Source organism: Sorex fumeus, unplaced genomic scaffold (assembly GCF_029834395.1).
Source record: "Sorex fumeus unplaced genomic scaffold, SorFum_2.1 ptg000047l, whole genome shotgun sequence".
NCBI classification, from domain to species: domain Eukaryota; kingdom Metazoa; phylum Chordata; class Mammalia; order Eulipotyphla; family Soricidae; genus Sorex; species Sorex fumeus.
In genome coordinates this window covers 4766883-4782059 of record NW_026606104.1, presented here as the reverse complement: position 1 = coordinate 4782059, position 15177 = coordinate 4766883, and the positions used below count along the sequence as shown (strand labels likewise).

Here is a 15177-nt window from a genome sequence, read left to right as displayed (position 1 = left end):
GGGCGTGGCCTCTGCTGACCCGCGGCCGGCCACTGAACACTGAGGCGCGTGGGGAGGCGGGGGCGGCTTGGGAGTCCTGCGGGAGTCCCGGGAAAAGCCTACCCGCGCGCTCGCGCCTGGCACGAGGGGGAAAGAGGAATTTAGGGGCTTGCCGGTAAGAGACAGGAAATGACTCTTGAGATGCTTCTTCCTACTCTTGCCCACGGATTTAAGGCATTGCATTTTCGAGGAACTCTCCTCACACAGTTCTCGCTTCTGATCTTCACGCTGCTCTCCTCATTTTTATTTTAGTTTGTTTTATTATTTTATTTGGGTCACACCCGGCGGTGCTCAGGACTGACTCCTGGCTCTGTGCTCAGGGATCACTCCTTGAGGGCTGGGGAACCATATGGGATGCTGGCAATTGAATACCTGTTAGCTACGTGCAAGACAAGCGCCCTATCTGCTGTTCTTTCTACTATCGTTCCGGCCCCAGTATTTTATTTTATTTGTTATTGGGGGTGGGGGGTTCTGGCCACACCTGGCAATGCTTAAGATTCACTCCTGGTTCTATGCTTATGTATCACTCCTGGAGGACCATATGGGGTGCCCCGGAGAGAACGCAGGTCAGCGGCAAGCAAACCCGTTATACTATTGCTCCAGCCTCTCCAGTATTATATTCTAAAATTCGTTGACCCAGGGGGTCTGGAGAGATAGTATCATGGGTAAAGTGCTTGCCTTGTACTTGACCCACCCAAGTTCAACCCCAGGCATATGATCCCCTTAGCCCCACCTGGAATAATCACTGAATACAGAGTCAGGAGTAAACCCTGAACACTGCCAGTACGGCCTAAAAAAAAAAAAAAAAAAAAAAAAAAAGGATGAACTGAACATTCAAAGGTAAAAACGCCATTGCTCATCTATGACTTCGGAAGGAATAAATTACAGGGCTAAGTGGCAGGTGGCATTAAGTGCTAATTAGATCTTAGATATCTCAAATTCTTCCCCACATCTCTATGCGGGAGAGGGGTTGGTCCACACTCCAGGTCGGGGCTGGAGCAATAGCACAGCAGGTAGGGCATTAGCCTTGCATGCGGCCAACCCAGGTTCGATTCCTAGCGTCCCATATGGTCCCCTGAGCACAGCCAGGAGTAATTCCTGAGTGCAGAGCCAGGAGTAACCGCTGTGCATTGCTGGGTGTGATCCAAAAAGCAAAAAACAAAACAAAACAAGGTGCCCAGTCTTACTGGGTCTGCACTCAGAGATCATTCCTGGTGATGCTCAGGGGACCATATGGGCTGCCAGGGCCAGAACATGGGTCCTCTGCATACAAAGCAATTGCCCTACCCACTGTATTATCTCTTCACCCCACATCTCCATTTCTTATTATCACAGCTTCATTTCAAGATGCTAATACTTTTTTTTCATGAATTGTTTTCAGGAATATTTGAAAGGGTTTCTAAATTATTCGACCATTTTTTTCCCATAAGTTGCCAGTTATCTTCCAAATATATCTGAATCACTTGCTTAATATCTTTCAAATTCCTGTGTTCTATAGAATTATATATTTTGCTCACATTTTTAGTTTTGTGGCCATACCCAGTGGCACTTGAGGACTACAACCTTGGCTGTGTACTCTGAGGCTTGCTCCCAATGGTACTTGGGGGGACCATGCTGGGTTTGGCTGCATTGCAAGGCAAGTGGGTTCATGTCTTATGTTATCTCTTTGACCCTACAGAATTTATTTTTCTTTTTGGGTCACACCCAGCGATGCTCAGGGGTTACTCCTGGCTCTGCAGTCAGGAATTACTCCTGGTGATGCTCGGGGGACCATATGGTATGCCGAGGATCGAACCCAGGCTGGTTGTGTGCAAGGCAAATGCCCAACCCACTGTGCTATTGCTCCAGCCCCTACATTTAAGAATTACATTTAAGAGCTAGAGGCATAGTTCAAGAGGTTGAAACACAAGCTTTGCATGTAGGAGGCCTGAGTTCAGTCTGTGGCACCATACAACCCCCTAGCAATACCAGGAGGGATACCTGAACTCAGAGTAAAGAGTAGCCCTTCAGCATTGCCAGGTGCTGCTTGTGTGCACATGAGCATGCAAACACACGCACAAATTAGTTTTTCTTTTTCTTTCTTTTCTTTTTTTGCCTCCATGCTTAGGGATCTCCTGGTGAGCTCAGGGGACCATATGGGGTGCTGGGTTGGCTGCATGCAAGGCAAATGCTCTACCCGCTGTACTATTGTTTGGACCCCAGAATTACTTTTTTGGTTGTTTTTGGGTCACACACAGCTGTGCTCAGGGATTATTCCTGCTCTGCATTCCAGAATCACTTCTGGCATGCTTAAGGAACCATATGGGGTGTATGTGGGGGTGGGGGGGATTGAACACTGGTCAGTTGAATGCATAGTAAGCAAGCACTCTATTCCTGTACTATCTCCCCAACCCCACAGAACTTACATTTAAAGGGTCCAGACACGGTATAGTACAGTAGTTAGAGCTCAGGTCTATCATGTGCACTGCAAGGGTTAAATTCCTAGCACTGCTAGGCTGTAGCCCTGAAGGCCACCAGTGCTGCCAGGCGGGCATTGCCTGGCAGAGCCTGAGCAACACCAAGATTTGTGAAGAGGTCTCAGTACCTCCTGCGTGTCATTTGGGAACCCCCTCCAAAAAAATTACATTTAAGCTTATGGGGGCCAATGAGGTAGTACAGTGAGGAGAGCTGGATTCGATCCCCAGCACCAGAGAAGGTCCCCTGAGCCGACCAGGAGTGGTCCCTGAGCACAAACAGAGTCAGGAGAAAGCACAAGAATAAGCCCTGAGGGGGCTGGAGCAATAGCACAGGGGGTAGGGCGTTTGCCTTGCATGCAGCCGACCCGGGTTTGATTCCCAGCATCCCATATGGTCCCCCAAGCACCGCCAGGATTAATTCCTGAGTGCACGAGCCAGGAATAACCCCTGTGTAAAGCTGGGTGTGACCCAAAAAGAAAAAAGAAAAAAAAGAATAAGCCCTGAGCACCACCAGGTGTGGCTCCAAAATAAAAAAATAAACAAACAAAAAAGGGCTGGAGTGATTGCACAGCGGGTAGGGCACACGGGTTTGATTCCCAGCATCCCATATGGTCCCCTGATCACCACCACGAATAACTCCTGAGTGAAGAGCCAGGAGTAACCCCTGTGCATGCCAGGTGTGACCCAGAAAGAAAGAAAGAAAGAAAGAAAGAAAGAAAGAAAGAAAGAAAGAAACAAACAAAAAAGACATCCTTAAATAAGAATGTCTATATACATTTGAATCTCATCTGTGTATACATTTACATCTATTCTATATACATTTGTATCTCATTTAGATACATTTTTATATCTAGTCTAGGTACGTTTGTATCTAGTTTGAACAAAGATTCATCTGACAATCTTTAAAAAGGGAGATTCCAATCAAGCTGTGTTTCTGTTTTGTCTCTAGACTCTGCAAGTATGTTCTCTGCTAAGCATTCTCCCATTTTATGTTCCCAGATCTACTCTCCTCTAGAAATGTCTAGAAACCCACTTTCAATTCTCCCTTCTCTAGTAAAGTTAGTAGGGCACTGCTGTTCATTCCACCCTAGTCACAAGTCTGTCATTACTTGTTCACAGCCGTTCTTTCCCGTTAGACTGTGAAGGTCGGAAGAACAGAAGCCCAGAGCCTGGCACAATGCTGGGCTTGATGAATAAGCAAATGCCGATCTGAGAAATGTTCACAGAAGAGGAAGTAGACATCACGCTCCTGTTCCTCTCAACCCCCAATTACCCTTCCTCTTCTGTTTCAGGAGAACTTTGTCTAAATCTTGGTTGCTGTTATTGTTGTTGTTGTTGTTGGGCCACTCTCTCTTGGCTGTGTTCAGGGATGACTTCTGGCTCTGCACTCAGGGATCACTACTGGTGGGGCTCCAAGGACCATAAGGGATCCCAGGGATTGAATCCAGCTTATCCAAATGCAAGGCAAGTGCTTTACCTGTTGTACTGTCTCTCCAGCCCTGCCTAAATGATTTCTGACTTGCTGTTCTAGCTAATATCCATCTGATTCCATCCCAGCTCCCCACTGATATTCCCTAATATAATTATCTTCATTTCCCTTTCTATTTCTCAATTCCTTCTCTGTCCAGTTTATCTTAATGTCTCCTTTTCCTCAGTCTCTCTGAGGCAGGGATTAAATCAGGGCCTCATACAAGCTAAGTATGAGCTTTGCCATGAAACTGTATCTTCAGTTTTTTTTTTTCAGTTGGATAATGTTATATGTCTCATAGATTATGCATTAGCAGGAAATACAGTTCTCAAGTGATTTTCCCACTTTCTACCTTTTCCTGTGCCTCTATCAAATCTTTCCTTCACTGTTACACCTCAGTCCTCACATTCATATAAACTTTGTTCTAAAAAAAAAAGTGGGGCCTGGAGAGATAGGACAGATAAGGCCTGGAGAGATAGATAAGGCACTTGCCTTGCATGTGGTGGAGTGCAGAGCCTGGGAACGTTGTTGAGGTGAGTGGAGGGCAATCACCTTACCTGCTGTAGTACCTCTTTATACTACCTCCCTGGCCTCAACAACCCTTTCTTTTTATTCGCTTTTACGGGCTGTGCCCAGTGGACCCCAGACCCAGACCCAGTCCTAGCCATTCCAGTTCTAATGATACTCATCAGGACTTATGGTGCAGTGCTCCTGCAGTAATGGGTTGTCCTGGCAGCACTGGGGGGGGTGGTCCCCAGGTCAGGTTATCTCCTGAGTAACCTGTTTATTTAATAACCATGAGATACACTGTTACAAAGCTGATTTGGTCTCAGTCATAACAATGTTTCAATACCCACTCCTTCACTGGTACACATTTTCCACCCCCGAAGTCCCCAGTTTCCCTCCCACCACCCCACTCCTCAGCCTAGCTCTAGGGCATTAGGGCAGACACTTTCCTTATCTCTCTTGCTCTCTCTCACGTTTGGAGGTTCTTGGCATCTTTTTTTGTTTCTATGTGTGTGTGTGTTTTCCTTTTTGGGTGACACCGCTTATGCTCAGGGGTTACTCCTGGCTCTGGACTCAGGAATTACTCCTGGCGGTGTTGGGGGACCATATGAGATGCCGGGTATTGAACCCTGGTCGGCCGCGTGCAAGGCAAACGCCATCCCCGCTGTACTGCCGCTCCGGCCCCAGGCTTGGAGGGTTAAAAGGTGGGGGAAGCGGCGAGGACGCGGGAGCGAGCGGGACCCGGGCAGCCCTCCGCTCAGTCCCCGGCTCTCGCGACGGACTCGCGCTCCCCCCGGGGGCGGGGCTGGGGGGGGGGTCGATGGGAAGCGACGCAAGGCGCGCGTGCGTGCGTGCGTGCGTGCGCGCGTGCGTGCTCGCTCACGGTGGCGGCGGCGGAGCGGAGCGGCCTGAGCCGGAGACCGGGCTGTGATCGGGCCCCGGGCGGGGGCGGTGCGAGCGGCGCCCAGCGGATCCCGGGGGCGGGGACGGAGCCGGGGCGGGCGGGACCCGAGCGGAGCCCGGGAACGAGGCGGGAGGTCCCGGGGGTCTCGGGGCGGGGGGTGGAGCCGCACTTCGTCGCCGCGGGGGTGCCGGGACTCCGGCCGCAGTGCCGCCGCCATCACGGACTTCCTGTGGGACAAGCGCACGGGCCTCGCCGCCAGAACGGTGAGCGCGCGGGCCGGGCCGCGAGGCCGCGCGGGAAGATGGCGACCGCGGGCGGGCGGGGACTGGGCGAGGTGCGGCGGGGAGCGGCCGGGGGACGCGCTGCACCTGGGGAGCGGCCCGGCAGCCCCGGGCCGATGGAGGAGGACGCTCGGGCGCGCTTCCCGCGGGCAGCAGCGCGGCCAGAGAGCAAAGTTGGGTCGGGAGGAAGACACCGCCCCGTGTCGCTGGGAGAATCGGGAAAAGAGTTGGGAGTCTGGGGCGGGAGGCGGGGGGGGGGGGGGGGTCGCCGGACCTTTTGAGAAAGGGTCCAGAAGTGCAGGAGGCTTGGAGGTGTTTGGGAGGCATTTGGGGGGCAGCCTGTGTAAGTGACATGTGTGGGACAGCAGGGAGCGGGGCTGGATTCGCTGGGAGAAGCCGCCGCCTGCATATTCTTGGTCTCCTACCGGCCCTGTTAGGCCGGGAACGAATCGGGTGTAGGCGTCCCCCGCAGTATAGGGAGGTTGGGGAGTCGATCATAATGGGAGCCAGATGTTGGAGTCCTAAGCCTTTTCCACACCTGATCCTCGCCCCCAGCCCCAGATGTAAGTCCCCGGCCCGGCTTTGTTTCCTTCACACTCTCTTGGTCTGATCTTAGACTGTGGCAGTGATTTCTCCGAGGAGAAAAGGACTTGTGCACCATGCCATTTCAGTTCTAATAGGTGGACGGTGGCCAGCTGTTAGCCACGTCAAACCGGCGTTAATTAAAAATCAGTTATTCTGGCCACAGGAGGCGAAAGGGCCAGATGGGAAGCTGGCCACAGCTTGGGCCCGCCTGTATCGAAGAATGTAGAGGGATGTTTTAGGCTGAGGTATGAGCTTCAGAATGAGGGGACAAGAGTGATAGCACAGTGGATTGAACACATGCCTTGTATGCAGGAGGCTCATGTCAGTCACCAGCAGCACATGATCCCCTGAGCATTGTCAGGTGTGCCCCTTTCCCCCTGGGGAGTGGGGGTGGAGTGTTGTGTTACACACAGGAGGCACATATGGTACCTCAAGCACTGTCAGGAGTGACCTTGGAGCACCACCAGGTGTGGCCCCAAAACAACAACAGAGCTAGAAAGCTCAAGGGATGAGAGTCATCTCTTACGAAGGAATCTGTATGTAGGAACCTGGTAGACTGGTCTGTATTACTCCATGTAGAAACCTGGCAAACTGGATTCCTACCTTTGGGGCACAAAGTAGTCTAGCTCAGGAGATAAGATACACTGTTAAATGATAGACATTTGTCATGATAACATAGACCAAGGCTTGCTTTAGTCTCCTGAGCTACAGAGATCTCAGTATTGCCAGCTGTCCTTGCTCCCGGCCAGTGATGAACTGTTGGTCATCTTACACACTGTCTCAAACTGGGGCCCAGATCCAAAGCTCTTCAAAGGGTCATGTCTGAGGAGTACTGAGAGGTAGGGGAGGCGCTTTGGAGAGTTTCAGCCAGTATGAGTAAGGGAATGTGCTCTTGGTTTAGTAGTAGGTGTTAAGATCAAGCACGGTGGAAGACGAGGCAGTGGTAGGTGTTTCAAAGAGGTGGAGAACAGAATCAGAGAGCAATTTGGCATCTCCAGACTGCTGAAAACTTCACTCTCCCTGCTGTGTCTGCCTCTGCTTCCCTCCCAGATGCCCCATCCCCGACGGTACCACTCCTCAGATCGAGGCAGCAGAGTAAGTTACCATGAGCACTATCGGAGCCGGAAACACAAGCGACGAAGAAGCCACTCATGGTCGAGCAGCAGTGACCGGACCAGGCGGCGCCGGCGTGAAGACAGCTACCATGTCCGCTCCCGCAGGTGCGCCCAGGGGCACCCCAGCCGTGTTTCCACAGACATTTCTCAGTTCCGTGCCAGGCAGCGGGGTGAAGGTAGTGCTCGAGATGCTAAAAGTGAGCCACTTGTGCTCAGGGGTTGAGAGGTATCATAGGAGGAAGTTTCTGGTGAGAGGCCTAGGGAACATCCAGCCTGTTGGGTTAGCGTGAGAACTTCCCAGAATACACCTCCTCTTCTCTGAAGAGCGAGGGAGAAGTGGAGACAGAAGGGGCAAGCCGCTGCCAGGCAGTGGCCGATGGGTAGCTGATGAAACAGCAGCAGAGCCCGAGCTCGGGCTGCTCTGGTTTGATGGTGGAGAGGAGAGGCAGCAAGGAGAGCTGGTTCTTTGTGCCATTGTGGTACTAAGGAGGGGGGCTGTCCTGGTGACCTCTCTCTGCTCACGCACTTCGCTCCTCCCCAGGTGGCGTGTTACTCTCTGAGCCATTTCCTGGCTGCCTCCTTTGTCCTCACCAAGGGTGGCCCGGCCCCGTGGAGTGGCAGGCACATGGCCCGACCGGGTACGCCTGGTGAGTGTCAATTGTCCCGCAGCAGCTATGACGACCGATCCTCGGACCGGAGGGCCTACGACCGTCGATACTGTGGCAGCTACAGGCGCAACGACTACAGCCGGGAGCGGGGCGAGGCCTACTATGATGCAGACTACCGGCACTCCTACGAGTACCACCGGGAGGACAGCAGCTACCGCAGCCAGCGCAGCAGCCGCAGGAAGCACCGGCGGCGCCGGCGACGCAGCCGCACGTTCAGCCGTTCCTCTTCGGTGAGTGCCAGCCCAGGCCCCTCCCCTTCCCTCCCCTGTGCTTCAGGCTCCTGGGGACTCTGGTAAGTGCCAAATCTTCTTGCTCTCGCCTGAGAATCGGGGCATGAACACTAAGGCGGGCCCTGAGCCTCACCACTCTCTCAGAAGCTCTCTGGCTCTGGGGGGCCCCGAAATCTGCTTCGGAGACAGACATGTGGGCACGGAGCAGTATGACACCCCACCCCCCACCCCAGCGCGCATGCCGGGCTACCGAGTTGGGAGCAGCAATGCTGCGCCCAGAGGTTTCCACCCGAAAGTGGGCACCTTGCTTGTGAAATGCCATTTTCTGCCCCAAGCCCTGGGCTCCATGGCCCCCACTTGGCAGGCAAGCTGGGGTGGGGGCAAGGGGAGAGGAAACGTGTGCCTGCTTGGAAGGGCATCGCCTAGAGCATGGGGCTTTGGGTGACATTGGCAACGACACTACTCTCGGCTCTGCCCATGCCTCTCCCTGTCCCCATGTGGGGTTTGGGACTTGGGGTTATGCGCCGCTCTCTCTTCTCACCCTGATCCGCCTTACTGCATCTGACGTGTTCCCTTCCACTGTCCCCCATCATCGTCTGTCCCCCCTGGCTGGGCGCCTGTGACCGGTGACCCCTCCACCACCCACCCCGACTCCCGGCCCCCGCTCCGACACCTGGCTTGCTCCGACCCCCCCCGCCCCCCGCCAGCAGCACAGCAGCCGGAGAGCCAAGAGTGTAGAGGACGACGCTGAGGGCCACCTCATCTACCACGTCGGGGACTGGCTACAAGAGCGATGTACAAGCCGAATCGTAACGATCCCATAGCCTGTAACGGTCCCATAGCCATCCTAACGCCCCCAAGCCACCCTGAGCCACAGCCTCGTTTGCCTTCTCTCAGTGGTGGTGTTTATCTGGGTGGTTGGAGTTGCTGTTGAGAACTGACCTCTGCTGTCCACTCCCAGCTCTCATGGCCCCTGGGTTAAAGGTGGTGGGACTCGTGCAGGGGTTTTCTTCCCCTGTGACCATCTGTATCTGTCCCCCCTTCCTTCATCTCACCCCAGGTTATGGTTCCCTTTCCCCTTCCAACGCAGCTCATTCCCCTCGCTCTCTCCTTCCCTCTCCCCCGCCCTGCTGTCTCGTTTCAGACGAGATCGTCAGCACCCTGGGAGAAGGCACCTTCGGCCGCGTGGTGCAGTGTGTCGACCATCGCAGGTACCTGTCTGTCCCTTCGCCACTCCACATCAAGTCAGCTGAGCCCCAGGAGTGGGATTCAAGGAGTAGTTCCCAATCAAATCCTTTCCTGCCCACCCACAGGGGTGGGGCTCGGGTCGCTCTGAAGATCATTAAGAATGTGGAAAAGTACAAGGAGGCAGCTCGACTTGAAATCAACGTACTAGAGAAGATTAATGAGAAGGACCCCGACAACAAGAAGTGAGCCCGCAGGGAACGCCTGGGGGTGTCTGGGAGGCTCTGTCCTTGCACAGGATACCTACCCCCCTCCCTGGGCTAAGCTGCCAGGGGAACCTGAGATGTCATCCATCCATCTGCTGTTCCTCATCTTAGAGTAGCAGAGCATCGGGGATGGAAAGGAGGGTCCGTGGCATTCATCCCATTTACAGTGTGCTTTCTCAGCCAGGATGCCTCTGCAGGCATATGGCCCTGAAATGGCCCTGAGTCAGAGTTAACATTTTTATTCCAAACTTGAGGGGGTGGGGTTTTGTTCATTAAGTAGTTTTAGGGGGCCTGGGCGATAGTATACCAGATAAGGTACTTACCTTGAATGTGACTGACCTGGGTTTGATCCCCGGCACCCCATATGGTCCCTGGAGCCCACAAGGAGTGATCCCTGAGCACAGAGCCAGGAGTAAGTCCTGAGCACCAACAGGTGTGGCCCCCAAACAAAACTGAATTAAAAGAGATCCCGTGAAATAAAAGAAAAACACCCCAAGTTGGGATGTGGGCCATTCTAAATGGGATATACACCCCCCCAGCCCCCCCAAAATGGGTATGGGGATAGGATTTGAGCTGTGACCTTTAGTGCACAGACTAGCCCCTTTAGTACACAGGGGCTGCTTGCAGGGTGGAGCCCAGGAGATTGACCCTGGGCCTCCAGTAGGAGGAGTATGCATGCCAGCCCTTGGAGCCCTCCGCAGCCAAAAATGGAATTTTTCATACCTAAAATTCTGCAGATGAGGCCACATAGATATCTGCTGTTCTCTGTTCACAACTCTCACGAGCCGAATACAGAACATTGAGTGAAGACCTGACTCTGGGGGACTGGGCAAGGGCTTGGTGGGGACTGGTGCTGAGTGAATTTTAGGAATCAGGAGTGACAGTCTGACAATCCAGAGCCCACCCTGGAGCTCTGCACTCCTGATGGCTCTTCAACAAGGAGATGATTTTTTACAATGATATAAAATGCCGGGAAACACTTAGAAGCTGGTAGTATTAACCCTGCCTGCACCTCTTTCGGTAGCATCTCTTTTCTTGGGTCTGCCAAAAAGAGCATTCCTTACCTAAGAGGAATGTCCTGGTCACACTAGCTGGCATGCCTGGAGTTTCAACGCTGCGGCATCCCTCGGAGGGGTGGTGGGGCGATGGCAGCTCATCCAACGTCCCCTCCCCCCATCTTTCTTCCCAGCCTCTGTGTCCAGATGTTTGACTGGTTTGACTACCATGGCCACATGTGTATCTCCTTTGAGCTTCTGGGCCTTAGCACCTTCGATTTCCTCAAAGACAACAACTACCTGCCTTACCCCATCCACCAAGTGCGCCACATGGCCTTCCAGCTGTGCCAGGCCGTCAAGTGTGAGTGGGGCGGGCTGAGGTGGACTCTGGGGGCGCCCCTCCCTCCATGGGACCTCTTCTGTCAGTTGTGTACTGGTGAAGTCCCTAAATAAGCATCTTGGTGCTCCATACTTCTTCTATTTCCTGGCTTGTTAACATCACCTCTTCTGACTTTGCTCCTTGATTGGTGTCTTCACCATCACCCATTGCTCTTAGCTCCAGTCCGACTGACGCTGGAAGAAAAAGCCTTTGGAGTTAAAATACTGGGTTGCCTCTTTCCCCCTTCATTTTCCTTTCTTGGGAAAATGTAAGTCAGGTAGCATGTTCAGAGAGACAAAAAGACTCCTCATGCTAGAGGCTCTACGTTTGTCTGAGAGGAGATGCCCCGCATAGGTCCTGGTGGGCCAAGGTCATTCAGCTGAAGGCCGGGTAGGGAATTGGGTCTAGTCCCAGCTTCCTCTTAAATCTTCAGAGCATGCTGGTTTCACGGAGTTATGAGCATCGGGTTCATGTATGGGTCAGACTTGGGACAAACATAGAACCTGCAGTAAGACATCTTGTCCATCACTTGAGGACCACATATAGGTCTTATGTAAGTGAGTGAGGAGCTCTTAGACCAGGCATTTCATTTGGAAGTTGAGCAGAAAGCAGCCGAGTCACTGGTCCTGCCGCCTCCCCAGCTCTGGGCTCAGTGCCAGTCAGCCCTGGCCGCCTGCACCCAGTCTAACCTGGCCTTCTCCCCTGCAGTCCTCCATGATAACAAGCTGACACATACGGACCTCAAGCCTGAAAACATTCTCTTTGTGAATTCGGACTATGAGCTCACCTACAACCTAGAGAAGGTGAGATGAATGGGGTCTCTAGCCTTGGCCAGTGGAAGCAAGCAGCCAGCCACTTTGCCTTGCTCCTTCGAATCCTTTCACTCTTTTTTCTCCCAGTCTGGCTCTACCTGAGTCAAGCTAAAATGCCACAACAGATTAAAAGGAGGGAAAGGGATTTTATTGTTGGGTGACCCTCCATAGTGCTCACGGCCCACTCCTGGTGGGGCTTGGAGGACCCGGTGGGGTGCTAGGGATCAAACCTGGGCCGATGGCATGCAAGGCAAGTGCCTTACCCACTGTACTATTTCTCTGGCCCAGGGAATTTTGCAAAAGACTAAATTTGGGGGCTGGAGTAATAGCACAGCGGGTAGGATGTTTGCCTTACACGTGGCCACGCAGCCAACTCGGGTTCGATTCCCAGCATCCCATATGGTCCCCTGAACACCATCAGGAGTAATCCTGAGTGCAGAGCCAGGAGTAACCCCTGTGCATCGCCGGGTCTGACCCAAAAAGCAAAAAACAAAAAGACTAAATTTGGAAGAGAAGAGTCTGGAGCATAGTACAGTGGGTAAGGCAATTGCCTTGCACATTGCTGGCTGGGGTTTGATTCCTGGCACCCATACAGTGCCCTGATCACTGCCAGGAGTGGCCCACAAATCATAAAGTTGAAAGAGAACATATTTTGAGAAATAGCTCAAAACTGTAAGAAAGTGGAAATGCTTTGAAGGTTTTTGGTTTGGGCTGGCTTCTCTTTCTTAGATTTCTGTTTCTGGGAGGAAAGGGGAGATCCTAGCCCAGGGAGCTCCTTGATTTCTTTGCAACTGTTACACATTTGCAGAAAAGATACACAGTAGTCCTAGAGCTAGTCTTCCTATATATAAAGACCTGTATGCTTTCCTTAGTCCTATTCTCCTGAAGGCCTGAAGCAGGTTGCAAGGGGTGTTCCAAAGGAGACAGTTCTCTGGCTTGGTGGGAACAGGCAGAGGCCACAGCTAACTTTTTGAGACCTGAAGTACATGAGAGAACAGCAGGGAAATCTGCCATCTGGGCCACAGTGGTTCACTTTCATTCCACTTGCCTCCCAGAAGCGAGATGAGCGCAGTGTGAAGAGTACAGCCGTGCGCGTTGTGGACTTTGGCAGTGCCACCTTTGATCATGAGCACCACAGCACCATTGTCTCCACACGCCATTACCGGGCCCCAGAGGTCATCCTTGGTAAGCAGGGCAAAGGTGGTGGTTAAGGTCTGCACGGGGGTGTGGTTAAAGGGGATCTCTGAACCTAATGCCTTTTCCCTCCTGTCGTTCCCCCAGAATTGGGCTGGTCCCAGCCTTGTGATGTGTGGAGCATAGGATGCATCATCTTTGAGTATTATGTCGGCTTCACCCTCTTCCAGGTAGGGGTGGGTACCTCAGTGCTACCACCCATCGTCTTCCACTCTTGTTTCTTGGTCTGCTGAGGACCCACTTGTTCGCGACGCTTCTCTTCCTAGCATAAAGTCATTAGCATCCCCGTCCTGTCCCCATGTTCAGTTCTGCCTTTGTTCCCCAGACCCATGACAACAGAGAACATCTAGCAATGATGGAAAGGATCTTGGGTCCTATCCCTTCACGGATGATCCGAAAGACAAGGTGAACCTGAACTGGGAGGGACTTAGCCCGTTTTCTTTTCCTTTCCACGAAATTGGTCAGTGTCACATCATTTCCCCCCCACCCATGGGCACCTTCCCCAGCTAATCTAGATGGGGGGGAGGGATTTATCCTGTGACAAGAGGCACCTCTTGATACCTCAACCTCCCCTTCCACTCTAGGAAACAGAAATATTTTTATCGGGGTCGCCTGGATTGGGATGAAAACACGTCAGCCGGGCGCTATGTTCGAGAAAACTGCAAACCATTGCGGGTGAGCCAAGCTGGGGATAAAAGTGCCCACCACCCAGAGGTCACCTCCTCCTTATGGTGGTTTGCCCCTGGAATACACTTAACAGGCAAAGGGTTAGGAAAAATGGGGAGGAAAACAAAAAGAAGACATCTTTGGCCACTAGACGAGGAGAAAAAAAAAAGGGAGTGGTTTTGTGGAGGGAAGGAAGTTAGACAGTCATGTCTTTGTTGAGTCAACCAGACATCAAAGCCATGTCCTGGATTCTTTAGGTCAGACAGAAAAGAATAAACTACCTTTGAAGAGCTTACATTTTAATGAGGAGCTAAAGAAGAATCATGAAGTTGACAAGGATATACAAGTAGAAAGAACTTTGAAAGAGTATGAAGGAGTAATTGTGCTAGTAGGAAGGTAGGTTGAGTTGTAATATCAGGCCTGCGGGTCATGGTGTGCTTGTGTAGGGCAGCTCTCATCATCATTGCAAGCAGAGCCTTGCTGCTTGGAGATGGAAAGCTAGGGCCGTGAAGAAGGCAGGGTTTGCTAGGCGCTGGCTGTGCCTCACCTTTCTCCTGCCCTCCACCACCAGCGGTATCTGACCTCAGAGGCAGAGGAACACCACGAGCTCTTCGATCTGATTGAAAGCATGCTAGAGTATGAACCTGCCAAGCGACTAACCTTAGGCGAAGCCCTTCAGCATCCTTTCTTCGCCCGCCTCCGGGCTGATCAGCCCAACGCCAAGTTGTGGGACTCCAGTCGAGATATCAGTCGGTGACGATCGGGCCCTGGGCCTCCCTGCACCTCTTACAGCAGTGGGGGTCCAGTCCAGGACACTGGTGCTTTTTTATACACGAGAACGGAGCCAGAGCCCCTTCCTTCCTCCTGGCTCCCTCTCTAGCTGTGAATATGTACAGTAAATATGTACAGTAAATACGAAAGAACTGGTACCTCCGCCTCCACCCCTGCCCTGTACAGAATGCTCTTCCGCCCCACACTCATTCCACCCTCGCCTGCCCCTCACTTGAGTCGGATGGGGGCAGACGGAAGTAATTCGGTGGCATCGCTTGTTTTATAAGGAATTTTGTACAGTCTTTGTGAAATAAAATGACGTGCTTCATCTGACCCCCAGCCCTGGAGTTGAGGTTTGGGATGTGGGGGTGGAGGGGTGAGCATTTGCGGGTGAAAGCCCCATTTTGGCCTCCACTATGCACCCCACCTCCAGCCCCCTCCACCCCCGCCTTCCCCTTGGGCTCCAAGAGAGAGCGGCGGGTGGAGCCCTGTTTATCGCAGCTGAGCTCAGAGAGGGGCGCTGAGGTAGGGCTGAGTTGGTCTGGAAAGAGCCCAGGGGAGGAAGTTTGGCGGGCCCCCGGAGCGGGGGGGGGAGGGAGGGAAGAACGCGGAACCCGGGCTTAGAAAACTTGTCTCTAAAACTGTGGGAAGGCGTC

The 15177-nt window shown here is 52.9% G+C and overlaps 1 protein-coding gene across 4 annotated transcripts; it reads left to right on the top strand.

Annotated features, from left to right (window-relative positions):
* The first annotated feature begins 5362 nt into the window (after positions 1-5362).
* CLK2 (CDC like kinase 2) lies at positions 5363-14854 on the top strand. 4 transcript variants are annotated; one of them, XM_056123370.1, is made up of 13 exons: positions 5363-5637; positions 7291-7460; positions 8028-8253; positions 8964-9048; positions 9398-9464; positions 9567-9683; positions 10894-11060; positions 11787-11881; positions 12946-13075; positions 13172-13254; positions 13410-13489; positions 13669-13759; positions 14322-14854. In XM_056123370.1, the coding sequence occupies exons 2-13, from the start codon at positions 7291-7293 to the stop codon at positions 14505-14507; spliced, it is 1497 nt and encodes a 498-aa protein (XP_055979345.1). In that variant the 5' UTR covers positions 5363-5637; the 3' UTR covers positions 14508-14854. The 4 variants fall into 4 exon arrangements, with proteins under 4 accessions (XP_055979345.1, XP_055979344.1, XP_055979343.1 ...); XM_056123369.1 differs by having other exon boundaries at positions 8961-9048; XM_056123368.1 differs by having other exon boundaries at positions 8025-8253.
* Positions 14855-15177: the final 323 nt, after the last annotated feature.